This window comes from Panthera uncia, chromosome E1 (genome assembly GCF_023721935.1).
Source record: "Panthera uncia isolate 11264 chromosome E1, Puncia_PCG_1.0, whole genome shotgun sequence".
In the NCBI taxonomy this organism is placed as follows: domain Eukaryota; kingdom Metazoa; phylum Chordata; class Mammalia; order Carnivora; family Felidae; genus Panthera; species Panthera uncia.
In genome coordinates, this window is record NC_064814.1 from 7,507,304 (window position 1) to 7,535,202 (window position 27,899).

General features: G+C 46.7%; 1 protein-coding gene across 1 annotated transcript in view; it reads left to right on the forward strand.

The window, feature by feature from the left end:
* ZNF652 (zinc finger protein 652) overlaps window positions 1-21,579 on the forward strand; it is a 56,801-nt gene extending 35,222 nt beyond the window's left edge. The window contains exons 2-6 of the mRNA XM_049635872.1: window positions 3,322-4,484; window positions 6,944-7,091; window positions 7,470-7,585; window positions 7,915-8,059; window positions 16,850-21,579. Of these exons, the coding sequence (XP_049491829.1) occupies window positions 3,579-4,484; window positions 6,944-7,091; window positions 7,470-7,585; window positions 7,915-8,059; window positions 16,850-17,361 (1,827 nt within the window). The 5' untranslated portion in view covers window positions 3,322-3,578 and the 3' untranslated portion in view covers window positions 17,362-21,579. The remainder of the gene's footprint in view (window positions 1-3,321; window positions 4,485-6,943; window positions 7,092-7,469; window positions 7,586-7,914; window positions 8,060-16,849) is intronic.
* The last annotated feature ends 6,320 nt before the right edge of the window (window positions 21,580-27,899 follow it).

Sequence of the window (27,899 nt, forward strand, 5' to 3'; positions counted from 1 at the left end):
AGGGGAACACATGCCTCAACTTGACGAGACATAAAGTGGAAAGTGTGGTGGTTCATGAAGCAGCTGAACCAGCCGCTCCTAGCATTCAAGGAAGGCACGGAAGTCGGATGCTCAGCTTTTTTCTTAAGGTCTTCGTAGGTTGCTAAGGCTCTGTCTTTAATTGTGAGAAAGCTTTCTCTTGATCACTTGAAACAGGAACTCGCAGCGGAACATCTCATAGAAACCAACAGAAGAACCTGGGTGTTACACTGACATCATTTCCCCCATTTACTAATAGCATTTCAACTGATTCGCATTAGAGAACTAGGCTTTGTAGCTACGTACCCTAAGAAACTGCTTTCCTCATTAGTCTCTTTTTTTTTTTTTGCTGGGCCCCGCCTTAATCCAGTGGGAGGTTTTATCAGTAAGTAGTTCTTGATCCCGCCTCAGGACTGAATTCTAATCAGCGTCTGTGGCTCGAAGACTTTCCCTGTTTTTATTAAGCATCTGCTTCTTCTAACCTATAAACCGCTGGCTTTCTGGACTCCTTTAATCCTGACTGCAAACCGATCAGTGCTTTTCTGCGTTCATCCTTTTCATGTCATGATTTGTCACGGACAGCCGATAGTAAGCAGCACACTCTCTGGACAGTCCCATTCTCCTGGTGGAGCGGTGAGTGCTCTCTCTTCGGAGACAAATCGGTGATAAGCCTCACCAGTAATTTCACCACTGCGTAATAAGAGTTGCTGTCCTTGTCGCCTCCCATAACCTCCGGTGCCCCCTTTCACCCGCTCCTGAGCCTTTGCCCTACGTGTTCGTTTTTATGGATGAGGCAGTACCCCGCTTGCGGATTCCGTCTGTAGCAGCTAGGCCAGGCCAGATGACGCGTGCAATAGTACTAAACAACACAAGATCTCAGAGGTGTTAAAAACCCACCCTGTGTAAAAGTAAATAAAAAATGAAAGTAAAATCCCCTGCGCCGCGCCTATCCTGTAGGTCATTCTAGTCACTCGGGGTCCCAGGTTGATACCAGTGATGGCAGTTGCCATCTTGAAGGTTGGTGGTCCCTGAGGCAGAGACAAAAGGGGTGTGTGTGTGTGGGGGGGGGATGTCTCATTGGTCAGAAAATGCCCCATCCTGCATGTCACCTGTGCTCACGATGTGCGGTCCAGAAGTAGTCACAGTACCGCACCCACCGACAGGGGAGGGGGGGCGGTTAGAACACGTGGTCCTGCCACACGCCTCCAAGGTTGAGGACCCACAGGTCTTTGGGAAGAACACATTAACGATGACCGCAGAGGATTTCCCCGCAATTATTGTTCTTTGTCTTCCCGGTTTTTGTTCAGTTCTTAGCGTTTGCTGGTTAACTGAATTTTACTGTCTCTCCTCCCTTGCTAAATTTGAGATAATTAGCATAAGTTTAACGTGATTTGTAGTAGCTTACATTATTTCCCTGGGTCAGAAGTTTTGGCACATGCAAAATAAAGCTAAGTAGAATTAAAAGCTACTGGGATCTTCCTGCTTACCTTATGAGGTATGAAATTTTGAAATGGGCAAAAGGTACGCGGTTTTATAGGGACAACTGAGTTGAAATTATTTTGGAGCGTCATTTGTCCATGAGCCGTGGGGTCAGGCAGGCCTGGGTCAAACACTGCTTCTCTAATGTAATGGGTATGTGATCTTAGATTACTTAGCCTCTCACAGGCATAACTTCCTCATTTATAACTATAAAAACGTACAAATATATCTGTTCAGATGTCAAGTAAAACATTAGTGGTGTTTATCGCCAGGCGTTTCTGAAATTCCACTGAAATGAAAGTAAAATCACTTTTTTTAAAAGAATACTTCCATAAGGTCAAAGAAGACAGAAGATAGTCACAGAAGAATGACAGTAGTAGTTATGAGCCACATATTATAGTCGTAATAACGTAAGAACAAATACTGATTTAACAAGCGGTGATCCAACTATTATTGGGAAGATGGAGGGAAGGTTGGGAGCAATAAGGTAAGAAAACTATAGTGAGAGACAAATAGTAATGTCTCAAACTGAAAAAAATCAAAGAAATAGAAATCCAGTCATATTTACAAATACGGAAGCACATCCTGGGGGGAGGAGGGGCTAATAAAGTAGTTGAATGGTTTCGTCTGTGGGGGATGGGTTTCAGAGAGGACAGAGTAGGCAGAGGGCTGCTCTTTCCATCATAAACCTTGCCGTGTATTTGACTTGGGCAGCTGTGCGTGCTTTTCCTTTTTTAGTGATTTGATTTAAAAAAAAAAAAAAATTAAAAGCGAGTTTCAAAACCAGCCCCAAAGTCTTGTGGTGGCTTTCAAATAGAAATAATAACAAGCACCTTTACCTGCCGGCGCACAGAGGAGGCGTTCAGCAAAGGCTAGTTTCCTTCCTTGTGTCGACTGGACAGGGTATGTGTTTGCAGTAATATTCATGATTCAGAGATTAGGTGGTTGACTAAACAGCAATGTGAGGTATGTCACAAAGCAAATTCTGTGCCCTTCTAATTTTTTTTTTTTTTTAATGGACGGTTTTATTTTTCTTGGAACCATATCAACCTGATGGTTACTGTTTCTTAGAATTTAGACCTCCGTGCAACTGACACATGAAAAATTACCCAGCTCTTGAGCGCATCTAGTCCGTTCACCTAGAGGAGACTTAAAAATACGTAGCGACTTGGAAATGGCTCCAGCAAACCTGAATCCAGTAACGTCTGTGCCTAGATTAGACCGTATTGAAGGCCGAGGACATTTTCTGTCTCTTCTGGAGTTATGTCACTTAGCTGTTCTATCCTCCTAGCTCACTGCCAGCTTTGTTCTTTGAGCCCTCGCCGTGGTGGATGGTGGTGACCGAGGTTGTAAAGAAAGCCAGCCAGCATAAAGCTCTTGTGTGTTTCGCGTATGACACGTATTCTATAACAAGACTAAACGCCCTGTGGACAGAGACCGTATGTTCTGCCGTACCGTTATGTGCCGTAGCACCTAGCATAATGAACGCCATGCAAGCGTAGACACCCAGTTCATCGTCCAACGTATACCCAACACCTACTAAGCGCCTGGCCCTGTGCGAAGCTCTAAAAATATCTCCGTGTACCGGACAGATGATGCCTCCCGCTGTCGTGGACTTTCCACTCTGACAAAATACGTGTCGGATTTAGTAAACCAGTAGCCCAGTAAAATAATGGCGCACGCGGAACCACTTAAGCAGGGTAAAGAATTGTATATATAAAGAGTCTAATCCTTTTCAGCTGTGTTTGTGGTATGATGTAAGCTCATGCTGTAAGAAGGAAATAGTGGTATCTGACCTTTTTTCCTCTTTGCTTTTCTTTGTAGATAAGATGCGCCAAGTCACTTGCAGCTGTCTGCAGAAGAAAATCCCTAGTGCTCTGCTCTTGCCATAATACCAAACCTTTCGACTTCTGCTTTGGTGCTGCGACACTGGAAGAATTGCACACGGGTCCCAGGAATACCCTTTTTCCATTTGAGTGGTTCTTCGTGGATGGAAAATTATTTGAGGCTTAACAGTTACCCTGTTTGAGCGCTCTCTCTCTCTCTAGTCTGAACTGAGTAATAAATCGGGCCACGTACCCATGAGCCACACAGCCAGTTCTGGTCAGGAGCTGGCTGAAAACTGTGCTGCGCGTGTAGCAGGAATGGCACAAGAAGAGAGCCGTCGTGGTCAAGCGCCATCTACCTTCTATCACGGTGCCAACCAAGAACTTGACCTGTCCACCAAAGTGTACAAAAGGGAAACAGGAAGTCCTTATTCTGTGTTAGTGGACACCAAGATGAGCAAACCACATCTCCACGAAACAGAGGAACAGCCGTATTTCAGGGAGACAAGGGCAGTGTCTGACGTGCATGCTGTTAAAGAAGACCGGGAGAATTCTGATGACACAGACGAGGAGGAGGAGGAGGAGGAAGTCTCTTACAAAAGGGAGCAGATCATAGTGGAGGTAAACCTTAATAATCAAACATTAAATGTGTCTAAAGGGGAAAAGGGTGTCTCTTCCCAGTCCAAAGAGACTCCTGTTCTGAAGACAAGCAGTGAGGAGGAAGAGGAAGAGAGCGAGGAGGAGGCCACCGATGACAGCAATGACTACGGAGAGAACGGAAGGCAGAAGAAGAAGGAGAAGACGGTGGAGAAGGCCAGCGTCACACAAAGGAGAACCAGGAGGGCCGGCTCCGTGGCCGCAGCTACCGCTTCCCCGACCCCCAGGACTACCAGAGGGCGTGGGAAGAGTGGAGAGCCACCTAAGCGGAAGAAGCGGGCCGCGAGGGAGCCCAAAGCCCCAGTCCAGAAAGCTAAGTGCGAGGAGAAAGAGACTCTGACCTGTGAGAAGTGCCCCAGGGTGTTTAATACTCGCTGGTACCTGGAGAAGCACATGAACGTTACTCACAGGCGCATGCAGATCTGTGATAAGTGTGGCAAGAAGTTTGTCCTGGAAAGTGAGCTGTCCCTTCACCAGCAAACAGACTGTGAAAAAAATATTCAGGTAGGTTTCATCACCGAGAGGGCAAACCTTTCAGGATACAACCTGGCTGTTCAGACTCACCTGGTATCTGCCCAAGAGAATAAATACAGTAGAGGCTGAAGGGACAGTTGTCACCGATTTCTCTTTTTAAAAGCTCCTTCCTGCTTTGGTCTTTTCAAAACCCAGGCTTAACGTTTTCTTTCAAAAGCATTGCATTTAACTGACGCTGGACTAGTGGGAAGCCAGGTACGTGGAAGGGGGATCTGTTGTAGGTGATTGCCCAGGAGGTAGAGTCAACACCGACTTGGCACTGAGATTCGCTGTTGTAAGACATACGTAATGTGTCATTCGTTCTGGCATCTTCTCGGTCAAGGTGGGAGACACTGAGTCAAGGTCAGGAATAGAGAGAGGTCCCCTTCTGGGTTTGAAAGGATGCCAGATTCTAGTGCAGCTGATGGGGACAAAAACCGTAATGACTCAGACCGGTGAAAATGGAAGATCTCCAGGAGTGAGTTTGCTTTTACCAGTGGAGAGATGACAACATTAAATTTATCAAGAGGCTGAGCCCATGGGAATATGCAAACTTTAAACAGAGGCTGAGCTGGTTGAAAGTGTCGCCCGCCTGGCCGTAGGGTTACATAATGCTCCCGTACGGTATCATTAAGGTAACAGAGTGTGGTATCCAAACCAGGCTGGTGTCCTGAAAGGACGGTATTGTGACAGGTTAAGAGGTATGCTGATTATATTATGTTGAGCCGTATATTGGTTTGTACATGTGAATGCATATCGATGAATATTCATAAAAGGTAAGTCTGTTAACGTCTCCGCAAGATATGTAAAATACACATAAGTGCTGTGCTGCATTCAAGCTAAACTTCTTTTGAAAAGTGAAATTGTTCTGTTTTGGTTTGTTTCTTGGAGCGTGCTTGATCTGGAGCCCTCCTTCGTCTTCACTTTCCCGCTTGCTTTTGATCAACAGTTGAGATCATTGCTTTACTCTCAACAGGTTTTTAAAATATAAGTTACATTTGCTAGACATTCACTGCTTTTGATTCGTCGGCTGTGACGTCACCTGTTTCGCGCTTGCGCTTGGTAATGAAAGAAGGCTGAGTGGTGGTGCCCCTGCCCTCCCGTAGCTACCGTTGCCGTTGCCCTTGCTGGGTTGTCAACTGGTTCAGACCAAAAGGGAGCGCGACGCGATGCTGCACCCTAGGGGTCGGACTTCGGCTCTGTGATGACCCTTGCTGAAAGGTGTATCTTGATGTTTATGCAGTTGTGGTTTTTTTGTTGCTACTCAAATTTTCTCTACGAAGTTACAGAAAGAAAGCATTTAGTACATCCTCCTTCTGTGACTTTCCTCGCTGTTGCTGACCATAAGGCATTTAAACTTGTGTTCAGGTTTTCTGGAACCGGCCGGAAGAGTTCTATTCACATTCCTGAAGGACACTGCTTCGTTCATACGTGTAGATCCTAATAATCCTGGCGACCCAGGAAGAAGTAAAAATCGAAACCCTGCCCTGCATGATGGCTTGGGGGTGGGGGGGTCTGCCCTTTTCTCAAGCAGGTCCAAGCACAGGTTTATTTTTTACACTCAGAGTTCTTGTTTCCCGAAGTGATCGTGATGCTCAAGATCTTCATTTACAGTGAATAACTACTTGTTCCCTTAAATATCCCAGAGTCTGGTGGTTACCTAGAACATTCTAGGATTGTTTTGCCTTAACCAGAAATATTTTATTTTGATACGCTTTATGCGTGGTATTCTAGACTATCCATGATTCGTAATACGAGGAACTGAGCACTGTCGGCACGTGTGTTTCCTATAGATGCGTGTACGAGAGATCTGGAGCTGGCCCTAAGGGGGAAGGAGGTTTAGGAGTTACAGAAAATTCTGCCAGAGGGAAACGTTTAGTAGAGTAAATGAGATAATGGGAAGATACAATAAAATCTCAATAAATTGTGTGAAGGGAGGCTCCAAATGCATTCTTTAAGGTACAGAAACATTGTTACGCTTCCACAGATCTATAATCTTTAATGTGTGTTTTATCTTGCTTTTATCTGTGCTGCTTTAAAATTAGTTTGTAATCTCTGGGAAGCACCTGTTACCTGCATGCTGACTTACGTGTAGGAGACAGATGCTCTTCGTAATTCATTTATTTTTAAAAACTTGGTTCTTCTCGTTGGTACTGTACTAATTTGCTAAAAGCAGTCGAGTCTTCTGTATGAGTGGAACTTCCCATTTCTTTCCGTCTTCCTTTTTGCCATTGTTTTTGTACTCCTGACGTGTGTCTAAAAGATGCGTCTTGGAGAATAGGACATACAGAGGTTGGTGTTGGCATCTGGACTCCTCGGAGGACTGGCTTCGGTTTGGACTCGGGCCCTGTGCCCCGAGTCTAAGGCACGGCCGTTTCGCGGGCCGGTAGGCAGCTATGGCTTTCTGCAGGCCCCCGTAAATAAAGATTATTTCTATTTATCCTGCTCAGTGTGTTTCCTGTAACAAGTCCTTCAAGAAACTCTGGTCCCTTCATGAACACATCAAGATCGTCCATGGGTATGCAGAAAAGAAGTTTTCCTGTGAAATTTGCGAGAAGAAATTCTACACCATGGCTCACGTGCGGAAACACATGGTTGGTAAGTTCTTCCTGCTGCTTTTCTCGCCACCCCCGTCATTTTCCCTCGTTCTTTGGTGTGTTTGACGCGTCGGATTGGGCAGGATCTGAGGAACGGCCTTGCCGTAATCGAAATCGGTTCTGACTCGCTGAAACTAAACGCGCCGTGTCCCCCATGAGCCGCCTCGGCGCAGCATGCGCGGGGTAGGTAGCCTTCCGCACCCGGGCTTCTTTCCAACGTCGTGGCCTCTTCCTCTCTTGAGAACGTTGCTGCGAAGGCCTCACTAATTAAAGCGTGGAAGGTTAAGATGGCACGATTACCTCGCAGTAGGAGCGGGGCCTGGGCCACTTTGAGCGGCTTGGCGGGCCCGTCGTGAGTCCAGCGCCTTCTGTGTTCTAGCACACACGAAAGACATGCCGTTTACATGCGAAACCTGTGGAAAGTCGTTCAAACGCAGCATGTCCCTCAAGGTGCACTCCTTGCAGCATTCTGGAGAGAAGCCCTTCAGATGCGAGGTAAGGGCTGTGCTGGGCCCCGGCCCTGGGGCGGGGTGAGGGAGGGGAGCGGGGGCCGCGGGCGCCAGGTGCCGCTTCTGACACCCCCGTAGCTCTCCCAGACTAGGGCAGCCCTGGGACTGACACAGAGCGAGTTGTTTCTCTTTCCTCAGTCATCCCGACAAGTCGGGTGTGCTTCGGGGATCATTCTGCAGAAGCCCTCCCTCTTGCTAATAACCGAGCTGCAGACATATAGCAGCGCCGCAGAGGGAGCCTCAGCGACCTCGTGGGCTGGGCCCCAGCGAGGCCAGCGAGCGCGGCTCTCACGCGTCTCCCCGTGTCCGCTGCAGAACTGTGACGAGAGGTTCCAGTACAAGTACCAGCTGCGCTCGCACATGAGCATCCACATCGGGCACAAGCAGTTCATGTGCCAGTGGTGCGGCAAGGACTTCAACATGAAGCAGTACTTTGACGAGCACATGAAAACACACACTGGTAAGAGTTCCCGGGGACCGGTTGGTCACCACCTGGGCGTCTGTGCACGTAAAACCCGAGAGCACACGTTCGAGTTCTGAGTGCAGATCCTCCTTGAGATAAGCCCAGCACGTGGAAACACAGACGTGTCGTCCTGGGAGACTGGGCTCTCGTTAACTCCGTTCGTTTAAAAAGGGAGTGTCTGCCAGTGCCTTTTACCCGTGGGTCCCTCCGAGACATCGGACGCTTAGGGCACAGGATTCCTGAAATTGTACGCCACTTATTTTGTGTACGTGCGTTTGTGCTTTTTTAAGGAAAGGGTTCCGGACCCTTAAAACACGAAGGCCGCCGACTGCTTTAGATCGAATACTCTCTCAGCTCGCTTAAAGTCTGATTGGATTGGATTTCCCGAAACTGACCGCTTTTCAGGAACCTCTCCCGTCAAATGAGCTTAAGTCTTACTTTAAACATTCCATGTTTCTAGGGGTGTATGCTTCCTAGCACGGATGTGAATCTTATAAGCACTTGACCACCCAGCCCGCAGGGACGCACGGCATCCGTGTATCTCAGCCTTGACCGGGTATTCTGGGGTTAGCAGTCTTTGCACCGATTGAACAGTGTGAACCACTTTCCGGGTTTCTAAATAGAATCTAGTCACAGGTTTCTCCGTTCTGTTAGTACAAAGTGACAGAGCTAGAAGGAACCACGGGATTAACTTGCTTAGCGCCCTGCTCGTTTGGCTCGGCCAGTGGTGAGGAAACTGTCCTGGCCGGATCACTGTAGTGCGCATTTTTCTGTCAAAGTCCGGAGAAGAATGCCTGCCTGGCTTCTTTCCCATTCAGAGCGACGCCTTCTGCGATGTTAAGGATTAGTCTAGATGAAGAGTCACGAGAGGATTTTCGTTAAATAAGTTACACCCCAAAGAGTAACTTTGAAGCCCAAGCGAATGGGTGGCAGGGTATATCAGAGTAGTTAACAAATTCTCCTCTTCTAATTTGGTGGCTCTCAGATAGGCTCCTAGTTGTAACTGAGTCAGTTTTAGGATTCAGTTTTTTGTTGGAAAGCAGGAAACTGTGGAACTACGTGGAAAATAAGCTCTTGGGAAGGCAGAAGCTGTGTCACATTCACACACGATGCCTGGGACATAGCGGGGGCCCCATAAATGTCCCACGATTGGAAGGAACCTGGAGCCACCAGTGCCCTCTGCCTCGCGCCCCTGCTCTTCTCTTCGTGTCTTCTGGGCCCCTCTGTCCCGGTTCCGGACTCGCTCCTCCTTCTGCGGTTCTTCCTCTTTCTTCCTTCCCCTCCGTCCTTCCTCCTCTAGGCCCTTAAATGTCCGCAACACGAAACAGAGTGTGTATTTTGTGATTAACTTATTTGTTGAATAAAATTTTATGTTGAATGTTCTTTGACCAAATAGGCAAGTTCAACATTTCCTGTTTCTTCTAAAAAAAAAAAAAAAAATACAGCCACCTAAATTCACTTAAATTTTTATCCCTCTCATTAAAAGAGTAGTACATACTTCTTAAAGTGTATTAGAAAATGTGAAAGTTGAAAACAAAACAAAAATGATCATCACTGAAAGACCATGACTGTTAACATTTTGGCATACATTTAAAAAAATTCTTTACTTTCTTAACACACGTGTAGATAGATCCTGCGCATAAGTATTTATGTGTTCGTGTGTATAGTCATAAAACAGAAGTTGGGTCTTTATTGTAACCTACTTTGCCTTTTTACTGTGTTATGTCGTTACCAGTCATATCGTTTTAATGGTTGTGTAATATTCCTCCTGGTAAATTTGCTGTAATAATAGCCATCATTTGCTATGCACATATATGTCAGGCACCGTCTAAAGTGCTTTACATACGTTACCTCATACAATAAATACAACTTTTAACAATAGTCCCATAAAGTAAAAGATGTTGTTTTCTGTTTTTTTTAGCCAGTTCCCTATTGGACATTTAGATGATTTCTGTTTCCAACTTTTCTACTCTTCTAAATAATACAGTGATAAACAACTTTGTGGTTAACACATCCATGATTATTCACTTAGGGTAAATTCCCAGAAATGGGATTATCAGGGCAAAGAGACGTGCACGGTCTTAAGACGTGGTATGTGTTGGAAAATAGCCATCCACATACACTCTCACTGGCTGCGCCTGAAAACACCCATTTCCCCAACGCTTTCCAACGCTAAATAAAATCATCACTGATTTGATAGGTGGAAAATGGTTTCTTATTGTAATAATTTGCGTGTAATTAATTGCTAAGTAAGAGTGGACATTTTTTCATGCACTTGTTGAGAGTCAGTTTATTTTCTTTCCTGAATTGCTTGTGCCTCTTCTGTATTCACCTTTCCATTGCAGAGTTTGACTTTTTTTTTAATTGTTTATAATAGCCCTTTATATATATTTACATATACTGGACCTCGTTTAACACTAATATTAAAATACTCTTCCCTGGTTTGTCATCTGCCTTTTAATGTTGTTCGTGATACCCGAGCTGGGAGAGTAGCTGGTTGGTGGGGTGGGACAAACCTGGCTGTGCCGTTCACTCCCGTGGGGCCTTCCATGAATTATGCAACCTCAGTGGGTCTCTGCTTCCTTGGTATTAAGTAAGGATGACAGGAGTACCTGGAAAATACAAGGAGAAGGGTTAGCACTCAAGAAGAAAAGGGATAGCTCTTTTAAGGCTGGGCAAAACCACATTTAGAGTGTGTTTTATTGGGGATTAAGGCCATTGCAGGCACGGACATTGCTTGGGCTGTTTCTTTGCAGTTAATGAGACTTGAGGCAGATCTTATCTAGGGAAGCTGGCCAGCCCTCAGGCAGGGTTTCCTAGAGTGGTGTGGACATGGGGTGATTTCAACATGGAATAATTGCTGATTCTCCTCGTACCAGGCGCAGCACTAAGTGCCTGGCGACACAGGGATGAGTTGAGACCCGGTTTGTGCCCTCAAGGAACTTCCAGTCCAGGGACAGTGCTGATGATTGTGGTGTAGTAGTAATAGTCGTAATAACAATATAATAGTAATAATAACAGTCCTAATGTGGCACTAAAACGCGTGGAGCGTCTGCTACGTGCTGGAGACTGTTCTAAGCTCTTTCCTTGTATTTGCAACTTATCTCAGTAACCTACTATTGTTACCTTCAGTTTTCAGATGAGGAAACTGAGGCTCGGAGATCACATAACTTGTCCAAGGCAGTCTGACTCCAGAGCCACATATTTAACGGTTCTGATATAATTTAACGTAGCAAGTGATCAAATGGGGGGGGGGGGTGTGTGCAGGGCCTCGTGAGGGCAGACAGCACCATCCCAGAGTCTGGTTCTCAGCTTCCAGAATGTGCCCGTGTACTCCAGCAGATCAGGATCAGAGGAACTGATAGGTGCTAAATAGTGTTAATGATCTATAAACAAAACCGCTGATTTATTAATTCACAGTGAAAAAGCTGAGCGGCAGGTGGCTCAGAGCTCTTATTTCTTTGGCCGTCATGTTCTTTGCCTAAATAAAAATCTATATCGGAAGCTAAATTATCAGAAGATTGGTAGGGATGGGGAATTACAGGAGAGGAAGGTAATTGAAAGATCTTAATAGTGAGTACCATATGTCATTGAACCTGATTGCAGCCATCCCTCGTAAGACAGACTTCATTTGCACACTGCTAAGAAAATGTTGCCAAGTAAAAATGCCACACCATTGATTGTCGGGTGTGTGTCCGTTTCTGAGATGCTGACATGCCAGGGCACGCATGTCTTAATGTCTTAAAGTAACACATAGTTGTTCATAAACATCAGTCAAGAACCAACCAGGGGCGCCTGGGGGGCTCAGTCGGTTAAGCGTCCGACTTCAGCTCAGGTCATGATCTCACGGTCTGTGAGTTCGAGCCCCACATCGGGCTCTGTGCTGACAGCTCGGAGCCTGGAGCCTGCTTCGGATTCTGTGTCTCATTCTCTCTCTGCCCCTCCCCCACTTGTGCTCTGCCTCTCTCTGTCTCTCAAAAATAAATAAATATACAAAAAATTAAGAAAAAAGAACCAACCGAATTGTGGGGGGGCACCTGGGTGGCCCAGTCAGTTAAGTATCCAACTCTTGATCTCAGTTCAGGTCTTGATCTCAAGGTCCTGAGTTCAAGCCCCGCGTTGGGCTCTGTGCTGGGCAATGAAGCCTACTTAAAAAGAAATAAATAAAAATTAAAAAAAAAAAAAAAGAACCTACCAAATTGGGCTCCTGTAGTGAACAGGACTGAAACATCCCTGGGTTCACAGGGCTTGCAGTGAGTCTAGGGGGCAGACACACGAGGCACCACACTGGTTCGCTGATGAGAGCACAGCAAGTACGCGGAACTAAATGAGGTTGGCTAGAGTTTGGGGGACAGGCACGGCCTGGTGTGGAGTGTGATGAGACGTGTTACTGGAGACCAGGTGCCAGGTCTCACTCACACACACACACACACACACACACACACACACACCCATAAGACGTGTAAAAACGTTTGGACTTTATTCTAACGACAGTGGGAAGTTCTTGAATGGCTTTGAGCAGGTTGTGACACAGCTCTTGAAAGTTCTCTCTGGCTGCCTGTGGAGATTGGGCTGGAGGGCGGGGAGCGAGAAAAGGGATGGCGAAACCAGTCAGGTGGCTATTGCAGATAATCTAGGGGAATGAGGGTGAGGATACGGACTGTGGTAATGGCAGTGGGTGAAATGAAAGTGATGCACCAGGGAGGTGAACTTGGTGACTGATTGGATAAAGGTGGTGTGCGAGGGAAGAATCAAGGGGTAGTCCCAGGTTTGGGTCTTGAATGCCATTTGTCAAGACAGAGAACGGTGGATGGAGGGGCACGTTTGCTAGGCAAGATAATGAATTTAATTTTGCACTTGTTAGGTTGTTTTTTTTTTTTTTTTTTTTAGCCTTTATTTATTTTTGAGAGAGACAGAGTGCATGAGCGAGGGAGGAACAGAGGGAGAAATAGAACTTGAAGCAGGCTCCAGGCTCTGAGCTGGCAGCACAGAGCCCAACATGGGGCTCGAACCCACGAGTCGTGAGATTATGACCCGAGCCGAAGTCAGACGCTTAACCGACTGAGCCACCTAGGCACCCCTTGCACCTGTTAGTTGTGAGACCTCCGTGGGACGTGCAAGTGGAAATACCCAGTAGGCAGTCTGTAAAAAAATGGGTTTAAAGCTGAAGAGAGAGATTTTAGGCCACACACATTGATCTGCGGGTTTCTGCTGCTGCTCAAGGGTATTCATACTAAGCAGACTGGAAACCAAGATCGCTTATCCCTTTGAACAGTGCAAAAGGCAACCCAACTAGCCAGCCCAATTCTTGTTCTTTCCTATCTTCCATGTAGATTCTCTGCCTTCATTTCTAACGCTCTTCCTTCACACTCATTACAACACTGCTTCCTCCAGTCGGGCTTAGCTTTTTATGTAATAGGCCTTCTGTCTAGATGTATTTGTGTTGAGATACTTTTCTGTTTGCCGTGATGGACTTCGCTTTAGCGTGTCTTCCGGTCACCCATCTACCAGCTCTTCTGCAAAGTGGGACGTTGTGCAGGTGGCCGCGCACACATAGTACATTTTGATTCTCCCTTATTTCAGCCTCATTTTCATCTTACCCCGAGGTCTTCAGGAGACCTTCCCATCACTCATTAGCACAGTTAGTTGGGGCCGGATGAGTAATGAGAGTTAGAGGCAAGGGGGATTGTAGACTCACGTCTGGAACAACAAATGTGGAAAATGTGGTAGGACTTCAAGAAATGAATAGAAGATTACTAAGCAATGAAAAGGACCCATTGAAATGTGATCCCATAGATTTGTGGGAGGCGGGTCCTAAGAGTTGTGGGCCCTTTCTATGGCAAACCATTACAGCCTAGAGGACTACACGTGAGAGATGGCTAGAGAGGTCCAGGATTCGATCCGGAATGGAGCACACAACAGAAAGTAAGCTTACAGTGAGGATATGCTGTTTGTGGCGCAGGGTCTAGTGTGCCTAAAATGTGGTCCGTGAGTCAGGTGGACAGCGTTTGCTCAGAGTAGACTAATAATTCAAAGAGTAAGTCCTTTGGCTTTGTTTCCAACCAGCTTTTGGGAGCGAGGACTAGTTCTGGAGAGTCCAGGAGGGAGGGAGGGGCCCAGGGGGGTTGAAAGGTTATCCAACAGGTGTGCTTTTAAAACATTATATTATGTAAGTAAGTGGCGTTTATTTAAGAGAAACAGAATGTACACATAAGCATAAAAAACAAAACATCACTCATCAGCCCATCGCCTCCGGGTAATCACCGACATTTGTTGTGGTTCTTTCCATATTTTTTCTACAGATGTTTTTCACCAAAAGAGGGTAATACCGTGTGTGCATTCTCATTTAAGTTGATTGTTTTACTTAATAGAGTGTGGATTCTCACGTTAGGAATTTGAATTCTACAGCTTTATAGTATTTGTTAACGGTGCTGTCCACTCAGATGGGTGCGCCATATTGATGTAATGAACCCCATTTAACAGAGAATTTGAAGTCTTTAAGGTAGTCGGAGGAAATGGGTTAAAATGAAAGAAAACAAGTTGGGCTCCGAACTTACCCAGAAAGTTGAATGTGGATCACAGAGAAGAGCCTAGCAGTGGCAGCAATTGGATAACGAAAAGCTGAAAGATAAGAGGAGTATGACGTCAGAAACTAGTGCTGGTCATTAGAGACAAAACTGATCCCCCCTGACTGCACAGCCCGGTCTCTTGAGGAAGCAAGGAGAGTTCTGGCTTTCACAGAAGGAGGGTAATGGGAGAGGTCAGTTCTCAAAGGCAAAGATAAGAAATAAGGACTACAGGGGCGCCTGGGTGGCTCAGTCGGTTGAGTGTCCGACTTCGGCTCAGGTCGTGATCTCACGGTTGGTGAGTTCGAGCCCCGCGTCGGGCTCTGTGCTGACAGCTCAGAGCCTGGAGCCTGCTTCGAGTTCTGTGTCTCCCTCTCTCTCTGCCCCAACCCCGCTCATGCTCTGTCTCTCTCAAACATAAATAAACATTAAAAAAAAAACACTTTTTTAAAAAAAAAGAAATAAGGACTCCGATACGGGTACAGAGGTGTTCCCTCCTTGTGTACGGAGGGGTCCCCAAGCGGAGAATGGTAGGAAAATAACATTCCTCCATGTGTGCAGGGATGCCCAAAGCTCCGCCACACGAAGGGCTGTGTTTTATGTATCGAAAGCACACCCTGGAACCAGACTGCAGGGTTTTAAATCCTGGCTCTCCTCTAGCTGTAGAACCCCGGGCAGCTTTCTTAATTTCCTTATCAGTAAAACAGGGACGATAACATAGCTGCCTCCTACCCAGGTCTGTCCCTGGGAGGATCACCGAAGTTCACAGACGTGAAGTGATGGGAACGGTATCAGGCACACAGGAAGGGTCCGTACACCACAGCTATTTATACTGAGTAGGGCGAGGACACTGTTGGAAACGAAAGGGAGCCGACCTGAGCTGAGAACAGACTCTTGTAGCAGGAGTTACAGTAAAGGCACAAGCTCTGTACTCTGAGAATTGGTGAAGGAATTAATAAATACAAGCATATGTCCGCTGAAGGGCACGCACACAGGTTCTCAGCACGGCATCCGCATGAAGTGATTGATGGATGTATGCGTTCAAAACCTGTTCTGTTTCCCCCTATGGCTTGGGTAGAAGGGTGGGCTGGCAGCATGGAACTGTGTCGTCATCCAGAGGAAGTGAGGAACCCTAAAAATCAAGCCCTTATTTCTCCCCTAAGTGCCTTGACAGGGAATTTTGTTTCCTTTTTTAAAAATGTTTATTTATTTTTGAGAGAGAGACAGAGAGAGAGTGTGAGAGGTGGAGGGGCAGAGAGAAGGAGTCACAGAATCCGAAGCAGGCTCCATGCTCTGAGCTGTCAGCGCAGAGCCCGACGCGGGGCTCGAACCCACGGACTGTGAGATCATGACCCGAGCTGAAGTCAACCCGGTTGAAGCTCAACCGACTGAGCCACCCAGGTGCCCCAATTTTGTTTCCTTTTTGACTCATTGGCCCCATGCTTCTCATCCAGGGCCAGGACCCCCTCTCAGCACCCCCACACCCCCACACACACACGCATGGACATTTGGAAATGATGTAGGGACAGTTTTCATAGAATCTCTTGGGAGCATTTAGTGCGCTGGCACCGGGAACACCGTGGGCTCTTCGGGTGGGCCAGGCGGTCCCACATGATGAAGAAGTTGTCTGCGAAAATGCCAGGAGCTCTCCCCCGGGAGCCACGGCAGCGGGGGTTCCCCGGGGTGGGGCGAGCCACCCAGTATTTTCCAAGTCCAATACCAAAAAGTAAGCCATATGCTAAGGATCCCGCGCGAGTAGACACGAAGCGACTTCTGCGCTCCCCAGGATGTTGTCAGCAGCCTTTCTTCTGGTTGGAATTCAGAAATTGCTAACAGATTAACTTGCCTAAATGTAAGAGGCAGAGACGCGTCCGCGGCCTTAGCTGCTTTGAGCACAGGAAAACGATTTAAACGGTTCTTCACGTCGGATGTGAAGGATCACTACCGTAGATTTTTTTTTTTTTTTTGGGGGGGGGATTTGTTGTCGTTTTTGTTTTTTTAACCAAGCCCAGATGGTAGGTTGCATGTAAGTTTTCCTCCTATCCGCTCTTACTTGTGAAGCCCCAACTTTGGGAGACCCTCTTAACGCCTCTTAGGCTATAATAACATGCCGTACGGGAGCGATGTGGTGGTGATCTCCTCGTTGAGTACGAGGACTAGCGTGAGCACGTAATTACCGCCTAGTATGTTAATCGTTTTCTTGTGTCTGTGTTCATCTCAGGAGAGAAACCCTTTATCTGTGAAATCTGTGGCAAAAGCTTCACCAGCCGCCCCAACATGAAGAGGCACCGCAGAACGCACACAGGCGAGAAGCCCTATCCGTGTGATGTGTGTGGCCAGCGGTTCCGCTTCTCCAACATGCTTAAGGCCCACAAGGAGAAGTGCTTTCGGGTGACCAGCCCCGTGAACGTGCCGCCTGCTGTCCAGATCCCACTTACGACCTCCCCGGCCACCCCAGTTCCTTGTGTGGCCAACACCCCCACAACGCCCACGCCCCCGATCAGTATGAGCCCCGCGAGCACTCTCCCCCCGCGGCCCATCCCGCACCCCTTCTCACACCTCCACATCCACCCACACCCTCACCACCCGCACCACCTTCCTATCCCTCCGGTCCCGCACCTCCCGCCGCCCCCAGCTCTCTTTAAGAGCGAGCCTTTAAATCACCGAGGCCAGGGTGAGGACAACTTTCTGCGGCACCTGGCAGAAAAGAACAGTTCAGCACAGCATCACTAACATCCGTCTCCTTAAGTGTGTTCTCCACGAGCTGTGTGCCCGTGTGTGAGTTTGCAGAAAGGGAGCTGGTGGGCATTTCTGTAGCTGCCAGACTCTCCTCAGCCTCCACCAAGAGCTGTGTCATTGTCTTGGGGAATCGACACATCCAAGGGAATGAACGAGAAGACCGCCTTGCGCTCCCGGAGGGAACTGTCATCTAAACCAGGGGAACCACCGAACTAAAGCCCAATTCGCTTGCATTTTCTGGTGGACTTTTATAAATTTCGAATACTCAGACTTGTGGAATTTTATAATTTCATATCAGCTGATGAGGTATGCTTGCTTTTCTATCCCGGGCTTCTCCTCAAAGAGGGGACAGGCCCGGCTTCCTTTGTACTAATCGGGAAGGCTGTGAGATTAATCCAGAGCATTAATTGTATCACTGTGTATCGTAACCAATTCTTTTCAGCTTTTGGCGCTGGCCTCCGAATCGAGCCGGCCGCGTTTCACAGTATATCAAGCATTATAGAGAAAGACAGAAATTTTCTTCTTTGTGTAGCTCTCCTAACGCACTCTTTATTTTACTACAGAAATTATTTTAGAGTTTTTGTATAGACTTCTTTAGTAGTCTGTTTCTAAAATGAAATGTATTTCAATAAGCGGTGTAATTTTTTCAGTGTAGCTGGGCCTATGTTGTAAAATAGAAAAAAAATTTTTATAATCATCAAAATGTGATTCTTAAAGACGCATATAACTTCTATAGTTCAAAGTTATTCTTACATCCGTACAACTCAAAGGTGCTTCAGAGACTAGACGCATCCGGGAGGGTCTCCAGACACCAGGTCACTGCAGAATGAGGTCTTGCTTTCAGAACTTGGCGTAAGTCCTTGGCAGTTTTTAGATCTCTGCTTCACCCTCAAGCATCCGTCTGTCGGGCTCGTTGACACGCTCCTGTCCTCCGTGTTTTGTTTCGTTTGGTTACCGCGTGAAGTGGGATGATTTCATTTGGTCACTGCGCTAAGTGGGGTGATTTGCAGGGAGCTGGACCCTTTCCAGGGACGTCCCCTCACGCTTGCGTGTTCGAGAAATCGGAGTCCAGCTGTTCGCCGTCAGGAGGAGGAAGTGATGGAGAATCATTCTCCCTCACGTCTGCGTCTCACTTTCCCCAGGGCTTGTTTGTGTCCAGCCGATGGCACAACCAAATGGAAGTCTCACGAGACACTGCTCGTTTCGAGGCTGCTGTATTTTTCTAGAACTGTTAGGAAAATACGAAATAGTACACTAAAATCACAAGCATGAATGATGTTGCTGACAGTAGCTGAGAAGTTTGGATGAGGACAGATTTGACTATGAGTTTTTAAAATGTCTGTTCAGCTATGGATCCAGCCACAACTTTGAGCTGTCCTAACACAGTTTAAATCGTAGCGAGGGAAAGAAAACTGCCTATGTTTTGCTGCCCTGTTCTCTGCAGATAATTACGCGACAGACAGCGGTGCTCCCAGGTGGTGAGGGGAACATCTCTCACCACCTTTAAGATGGGTTACTTTTTCGAGTTTGGGAAGTTTCGAAAGAGCACGTTCATTCAGGAACTTATATAGGAAAGTCTGAATAGAAGGGCTAACATACTGCTCATACTTAACTGATCAAATTTCTTCAGACTCCGTACAGCTAAAACTTTATATATATATATATATATATATATATATCTCAGAGAACTGAGTTCCAAAGCTGGGTCTGCTTTCTTTCTCTCTCTCCCTCTATTTTTTAATCTTGACATTTCTTCAGTTCCTCCCCCACCCCCCACACTGCCTCGGGCTCTTAGATCATTGCCTAAATAAGAACCCTGGCTTTTATTTATTTTTTAACTTTTAATATTAAATGTGCAGATATACTTCAAGCACTTTTCTGGCTGATTAGCTCTGTGGTAGGAAAATTTGGAACTCTTGATGGAGATCAAGTCCCTCTTTTTAAAATATCACATTCTCTGGTAGCTTTTTGGTTTAAAATTTCCTCATTTTTTTCCTTCTGATTATTGCCTTTTGCCTTCTGTAATGAGCATAGGAAGATTTTGGAACGGGGCAGAAAAGTATCTCAAGACCTACTTTTCTTCCTGTTTTTGGATGTAATTTCTAAAGAATGTTATTTTAAATATTTGCGTGCATTTTTCGGGCACCCAGGTACCCAGACCATTAAGGAAAATTAGTTTCTTGTTTGTGATTGTCATTTCTTTTGTGGCTGCGTCCCCTTACTTACTCCACAGTCTCCTTTACCTCCCATGACAAGTTTCTGGGTGGATCTACACCTTTATGTGGACATACCGTTATTTAATGGCCAAGCCTATGATATTAAGATGGTTTTTTAAAAGATGTAAATCGCAGCTTAATTCGTTCTAGTACCTTATTTTATTCTAAACAAATTTACGGCATTCGGTAGCGATTCTGAATTCTAGACTTGAGACCATTAAATCAACCATTTTATGAAGTGTACTATAATGAGACACTGGAAAATTCAGGTCGTCACATTTGATTTTTCATTCAAGTGAATATAGCCATAAGAAAATACCTACTTACATAGGAAAACCAGTATGAAGCAAATAATCACCACCACCCTTAACAGAAGCAAAAAAGGATTTGTTTTTGTTTTGTCTTTTGAATCAGCACTGTCACACGACACCGTTCCTAGTGAAATGTATTGTGGAACAATCTGGAAACTTCTGATTGTTTTCCCCCTAGATGGGTATACCTTCCTTGACCCGGGATTTGTAGTCTTCAGGAAAACTGCTCAGCACATAACGGTTCCTTATCAGTGTCATATTACACATAAACAATGAGATGCATTAAATAATATTCACGACGTTAACGCTTCTGAATATGAGAACTGCAGGATTAAGCCTTAAACATATATGTGCGTCAGGTTTAACATGCTTCAGACTCCAACTCAGGGTTGGAAATTTGATTGGGGTCCTTCACTAAGGTAAAAGTTGCATCCTGTGTGTTCCCTCCAGCCTACAGTACAGCACCCCGTGACTTCTTCAGAACTTCATGCCCGTTTGCTATCTGTTTACGAAGAAAAGAACCACGGAGGAGTTTGAGCCCTTAGCCCTCATCCCGTCCTTAGTCTGCTAAGACAACAAAGGCCACCTTTCAGCGTCCTAGCGATACCCAATTGAGGTTGTTTCCCATTACTTAATTTCACTGTCTTCAAAGGCTTGTTTCTTTCTTTGGTAGGGTTAAGGCTTACTTGAAGAAACTTCCCAAGGACTTTCTTGAGTCGACATTGCCTTCCCCCCCCCCCCCATTCTTATCTCATAGATTTATCATTCAGATATAAACTCTTCCTTAGCCTTAATGAAAGGCTGCTTGCTGCTTTCTCAAATGGAGTCAGGGAGACTCAGACTGAGTTAGACGTTTTAATTTGAAGAAAACAAGGGGAGCAGTTTAAAGGCACGTGGCTTCATTTCCACATCTATTTGTGATTTGATTCTTATTTGTAGCGAGCAGGGAGTCTCCATCTAAGACTTTACCGTAGTTCAAAGAAATCTTCGCAAATCAGCCACGTGTCTTTTCACGGTCTATCACTTACATTCATTGTTCTAAATTAATGACGGAGGACGGCATTACCATGGTTGTCTTTTTAAAAACTACATTTGCTGAGGGGCGCCTGGGTGGCTCAGTCGGTTGAGTGACCGACTTCGGCTCAGGTCATGATCTCACGGTTTGTGAGTTCGAGCCTTGCATCGGGCTCTGTGCTGACGGCTCGGAGCCTGGAGCCTGCTTCCGGTTCTGTGTCTCCCTCTCTCTCTGCCCCTTCCCCACTCATGCTCTGTCTCTCTCTGTCTCAGAAATACACAAACATTTTAAAAAGATTTTTTTTTAAATAAAAATTAAAAAAAAAACTACATCTGCTGGAAGCACCTTTTCATTGTGGCCAGAATGCTCCCTGTACCTCGACTGCCCCTAGTGTACTGACCGAAGGCGAAACACGCTAAAGAGATGCTTGTCAACTTCGAATTTTCTACTTCTCGACATTTTTTTCAGTCCTTACGTTTGTTACGTGGATATGTGCGTTTCGTTTAATTTTTTATCTCCCTGGAAGTTTGAAATTTTGAGAAGATTGAGCAGAAATAACAATCTGTTGCCGATGATATTTATTTACCCTACCTTGTGGATTTCAGTCAGTGAAGCAGAATGGTGGGTCGGATTTTATTGTACCAAAAAAAAAAAAAAAAAGGATTAAAAAGTTAGAGAAACTTCTGTGTGAGCTACTGCCTAGAAGAGACAACTTGTACTACATCGCCGATCCACACGATGCACATTTCCATGCTGTTCTAGACTGTGGGAAGTACTTAGTGGAAAAGGGGATACGTTCCATTTAAGAAGTGTATCAGCTGTTGTACCACGACAAAACCCAGCTCGCTTGGAATTCCTCAGACTATACGATTGAACAAGTAAATACCGGGTTTTAATTGCCCGTTGCCTAAGTCCGGATAGGAAATTCCCCCCCAAAAGATCATTTTTTTTCAGGAATGAAAGGTCATTAGCCACTGGAGTTAGTGGCATTCTTATGCAATAGGAACATTACCACCCTGCTTCGGTCATCTGTAGCATTTGTACTAAATGATGATGGCCTTCCAGCCCTGGACGCTACCTCGATAAAGCAAACCAGAGATCCTCTCTCCACTTTCTATGGAAGCCATAAAAGTTGCCATCAGTATGTCCACTTTCATAACACTGTACTTTTATACTCTCCCGACCTTTTATAGACTTTGTGACCGGACCTTTTTGTCCCAGAGGATCGGTTTTGCAAGATTCAAAGGAAAAGCAGACTCCTCGGTCGTCCCAGCTTTGAAGCCTTAGCTTCAGGGAACTCGTTTAAAGAACCAGATCGCGTATCACTTACCGAATTCTTGATCTCGGTCAAAACTGTTCGGCCGAGAGGCAGCTCCAGAAAACAGACTTCTCTCTCTGACTCCCTGTGTAGAAGCTATCTTGTTGTAAGAAACTACTTAACAAAGTGGATCTCTACTACCTTGTTACTCTGTGTGTGACTCGATGGAATATGTATTGTCACAGTGTTCCTGCGGTGGTTTTTATTTCCTTGTGACAGATCAGTGAGTGCACACCTCTCCCGGATCCCCCATTGTCTCTCTGAAGCTTCTTCACGCTCTCTCACTCCGTTCCCGAGTGCCTTCAAAAAAGCCAGCATCCTGGAACATTCTTTTCCTGGTCTGAATCCTACCTCTGAATATCTCCTTCTGCTGAGTGTCGGAAGCCACCCTTGCCCTAGTTGGTTTGGCCCTGCAAACTAGCTGAAACCTTGGATGTGAACTTTGAACCTCTCCCTGTTCTGTTTCCCTAGGTCGCTTTTAGATCCCACTTCATGCTTTCGCTTCTGTCTTACGTCTTGACGCATTAACATCTCTAATGATGGAAGGTTTTACCCTTACCCCTCATTCGCTTTTCCTCTCACCGGAAACTAGATGTTCCTTTAGAAGTAAAGGTCACCGAGCACCTCTTTTGAACAGCTCCTTCTCACCATGGTCTTGCCAAACGGCACCCTCCCCCCCCTCCCCTTTCTGATTAAGGGACCCCGAGCGCTGCTGTTGCTGCGTCCTGCTCCTGCGTTGCCCTCTCTGTCTTCCAGGAACATTCCGGAAGATCGTACCCATCATTTTAGTGTAGTCCAATTACTTTAAACTTGCTCTCTGGGTTTATCAGCGGCCCTTCATGGATGCCTATCTCATCCGCCTGTCCCTCAGAAACGTCCAGTTCCTTTCTTTTCCACTGGCTCTCATCTAATTAACTCCTAAAGTATGACTGATGCATAACATATGAAGGATGGAATAAAAAGCGGGTTGCAGTACGTTCTCCGTGTGATCCGAGCACCTTATCGATAAACCGTTGTTAACAACGGGCCGATCTTTCCCAGTCAAAGCTGACGTGCGCGGTGTCGTGCGGGTCTCTCGTTCCCTGTTCAGTTCTCCTCCCACACCGAAAACAAATAGAACTCTGTACGACGAGGAAACTCGGTTTCATTTTCTTTTCTCTTTTTGTAAGGGAACGAAATCTGCTAAGTGGAGTTATTTTGGTCTTAGTCAAAACTTTTCCTCTCTGACCTAAGTTGCCATGGCCCTTTCCTGAAAGCTAATCATACTAATAACTCAGGTTTTCAAGACTAAGAGCCACACAAAGTGGGAGTCTGTGAAGGCAGCTGTTAATAAACTCCTCACCCTTTTTTGTCTGGCGACCGTATGTCGTTGGTGAGACGGTGCAAACTTGTGGGGATTGGTTGCGTTTGAAAATGAAGAAATTCAAGACCTCTGAAGGCCTCCCAGGTCGTTTGGAATGGGAAGGCCAGCTCACAGAATGCAAAAAGTAGATTTCTATGGAATTAAGTATCAAGGGTTTTCTCGTTTCAAGGGCTTTTCGCTTAACGTTTTCCTCGATGGTCCCCACGATTGACCTAGAAGTTGGCCTCTTGTATTGTAACTGGCTCCCTAAAGTAACCACTTCGACATGCGTGGCTTCCCTTGGGAGTCACAGGCCACACATACCACAGGTTGGGGAGAGCCGCGGCGGGTTCCCACGCGGAGCAGCCACATCCCTGAGACGGACCGCCGGCTCGGTCATGTCTTCAGTGTTAGGAGACGTTTGGCACAAGTTATCGAAGGGCCCTTGTCCCTGAGAAGCGTCCCCTCCACCTTCTGGTCGCAGGTTCCTTTCACGCTATTTGAGCTTCTCTGGTGAGATCAGGGATGTTACAAGTTACTTGAAAGCACCCTGGGGTACAAGTGGAAAGTGGGGACGTGGCAAGAAGGGGTAGGGGCGGTGAATTTCGCTTCACGTCGGAAGGAAATGGAGTACTTGCATTTGTTGGTTTTGACCAGCCAGGGAGCCTCTCTCTGACGGGGATGTGCCAAAGAATCAGGTGGTTTCTGAATATCCAGCTCCGCTGAACGAACGCAGCTTCCTCCCTGCCTGTCTTTTTCCAGGTGAAAAGGGACCGTGTGCTCAGAAAGGCAGAGACAGAGACGTCACATCACAGCCTGCGTAGGACTCGAGGCTGTGTGTAATTGCATTTGAAAGTCGGTGGGAAATAGCTGATCCTTTCAGAATCTCTTAACAGTCTTAGAAATAGCCTTTCTGTCCTTGGTTAGCCAACTCACTGGGTCTTTCCAAAAGTGGGAAAGAAAGAGACTGTGTAGCATAATTTTGGTGTTTCCTTCTAATGTTGTATCCCAAAGGATAGGTCTGCAGCCTCTGAAAATCCGACGGATTCTTCTCAATCTCCCGTAAGTTCAAACATGCATTGTGTTCATGCCTCGGCAAGGGCTGTGTGATTCTACCCCATGAGCAGTACCGGCTCTGTCCACAAGGGAGCAACAAAGTACTTCGGCGTCTTTATTCACCTTCGGAAGAAAGAGCGTGCTTTTAAGTCTCTTGCAGAATGTCCTCTCTTGGCTCAGTGCTTATTTATAGATCTTTGTTTTTAAGACATTTTCCCTTATTACAAAGTCCAGTAGTTACGCCTTCAGGATGCAAACCAAGATTGAAGAGTGGGGTCAGGCAGCTTAATTAGCCGCTTCAAACAATGGTGCCCGGAGATTGAAAGCTAGGACCATCCCATGGGGGCCTGGTTGTGCAGAGCAGGAAGGCAGCCCTCCTCACTTCTTCCTTACAAATGCCACCACCAGCACAGGGCCATCACATCTCTGAGAGGCACAAGAGCAGCGGGGTGGGGGTAGGGGGAGACTCTGGAGTACGAACGAGGAAATGCTTCTCTGCTGGGCTCCAGTGGATGTCTGTTACACCAGCGAGCAAGTCCTCGGCCTTGGACCCTGCATCCTGACCCCTGGGAGGTCCCTCTCCAGGTTAGGATTCAGTCCGTGTTCCCTCTGTCAGTGACTTGTCCCAGGGCTGCTGACCCCCTTCCGCTCTCTGACCAGGAGTTTCGTACTCGTGGCGGCATCTGCCCCACCGTGGGCCGGTCAGTGACAGCCCAGGGCAAAGCCCCGCACGGCACTGTTTACCCCGTAGAGCTGGGGGCACCTGCGCCTAGAGCCGCCTTCCCTTCTGACCAGATCTCTGCCTGGATCCTGCCCCGAACCCCGGCCCAGGCTGACCCACTCCTACACTTGACAAAAGGCGAAACTGGAGCTGTGATTGATTGGTGTAGGTAACAGGTGGCCAGAAGTAACTTGTTGGGTTTTATTTTTGTTACCCCCCACCCCCGCCCCGCCCCGCCAGTACTGAAATCACTTGCACTTTTCCTCGCTTCTTAAAAGAAAATCCAGTTTGCTTGCCAGGAGTTGTTTAGCATTAGGTTTACAAAGTTGAATGTTGAACATTTGTCCAAAGGAGTTTGACAAAACAGAAGCTGCTTGGTCCCTGTTCCGCCCGCCAGCTCCCGAGGCTCAAGGCCACGCGGCTGGGGTACTTGTGTCAAGTTCAGAAGGGGGCAGTGGCCCTCTCCTACCTCTGCGAAGACGCAATTGAAGGTCAAGTTGGACTCACGTAGGGCAGGTACCTCTCTTGCTGCAAAGAAGTTTAGAGAAGTCTTTCAGTCGGGGTGGTGACAGGTCAGTGGGACAGGATCCCTTCAGATGGGAAAGAGCCTGCAGAGAGGAGGGCTCTTGGCCCCGGGGTGCTGCAGCGAGGCGGAACCCAACTCCCCCCCTGAACCTCCAAGCTAGCCCAGCTTCCCTGAGTCGTCTCCTTTCCGGCATCCTGTCACATCCCTCAATGTACTGATTTCCCACCCCCCCTCCCCCCGCCTTGTGTGAACTCTACCAATATTATTTTTTTAGCAATTGAAATGCACTTTTTAATTTCCACTCAATCATGATTTTAAGTATAAAAAATTTATAGACTGTTAAAACTACTTTTTGCGTGTGTATTTTTAACCACTCGATGTAGCATTGTCTATTTTATTCTTTGAGAGACTCTGGTATAAGGTGTGCCACTTCATGATATTTCCGACATGCTGGGCCTTTGGATGTGTACGGTAACAAACTTAATGCTAATGTTCAAAGTAAAAAAAAAAAAAAAAAAAAAAAGTAGCCACATCCGTTGTGTGTCTTTCATTCCTTCCTCCTCCTCAGTCAGCAACATCCTGAGGTCTCCTTGTCCAGTGAATTCTTTTTTTTTTTTTTTTTCTGTGAAATGAACAGCCCTGACCTGCTGTCATCAGTGGTCAGTCCCGCCCAGCTCACAAACTCTACAACCACCTCCCCCCCCCCCCATGAGGGATGATGCGTTTTCAAGGCCCATGGCCAGAGTTAAAGTGATTCATTCTCATCCTCGTCTGCCAGCCCCTCCCCCACCGCCCCGACTCCTTGCTGATCGGTTTCAGTAACACTTACTCTGTCCAGCTGAACAATAATCTGATCGTATCCTCGAACGCAGTTATTTGAGGAAAGAATCGTGGCCAAGATCTGAACCAGTCTGGGGAAAACCAAGCCCGGATGGAAACAGCTTACGAAGTACCTTCAGGGAAAAGCAAGGATTTAAAATATGGTGCTCGGGATGAGGGCCCTCTTCAGGCCCCTCCCCTTCATTCATTCATTCATTCACCCATTTGTTTATCCCGCAGATGTTTATTGAGTGCCTAGTCTGTGCTGGGCGCTAATCTAGCCACTGGGAATTCAAGCAGTGAGCAGGACAGGGTCCCTGCTCTCGTGGACCCTGTCCCAAGTGGAGGACACTCGAGAGACCAGTAATTATCAAAGACCATGTCAGGTGGTGAGATGCTGGGTGAGGCTGGTCCTCAGAACTGTTTTCCACTGTCAGCCGGAAGATCACCTGTTTGTTTTTTGTTTTTTTTTTTCCAACGTTTTTTATTTATTTTTGGGACAGAGAGAGACAGAGCATGAACGGGGGAGGGGCAGAGAGAGAGGGAGACACAGAATCGGAAACAGGCTCCAGGCTCCGAGCCATCAGCCCAGAGCCTGATGCGGGGCTCGAACTCACGGACCGCGAGATCGTGACCTGGCTGAAGTCGGACGCTTAACCGACTGCGCCATCCAGGCGCCCCGGAAGATCACCTGTTTTCTGTCACATTCCTTTCCAGCTCAGGGTCCACCCGGTTTGGTTCCTTTCAAGGACTGCAGCGAGGGAGCTAAGGAGGTAGAAAAGAAATCCCCTTGTTCTGGGGCGCCCGGGTGGCTCAGTCGGTTAAGCGTCCGACTTCAGCTCAGGTCATGATCTCACAGTTCTTGAGTTCAAGCCCTGCGTCCGGCTCTGTGCTGACGGCTCGGAGGCTGGAGCCTGCTTCGGATTCTGTGTCTCCCTCTCTCTCTGCTCCTCCCCTGCTCACACGCGCTCTTTCTCTCTCTCTCTCAAAAATAAGACTAAAAAAAAAAAAAAAATTAAAAAAAAAATCTCCTTGTTCAAGTCCCCTCTATTTAATACCTCTCAGAATGGAACAAAACCGTCCAAATCATAGAATTACCATACTTGCTTTCTAGCATGTAACTCTGACGAGAGACTGAGGTTAACACACATTTTTTTCATGGATATAGAGTAGCTACCCCCCTGCCTCAATATATACTAACTCAGCAG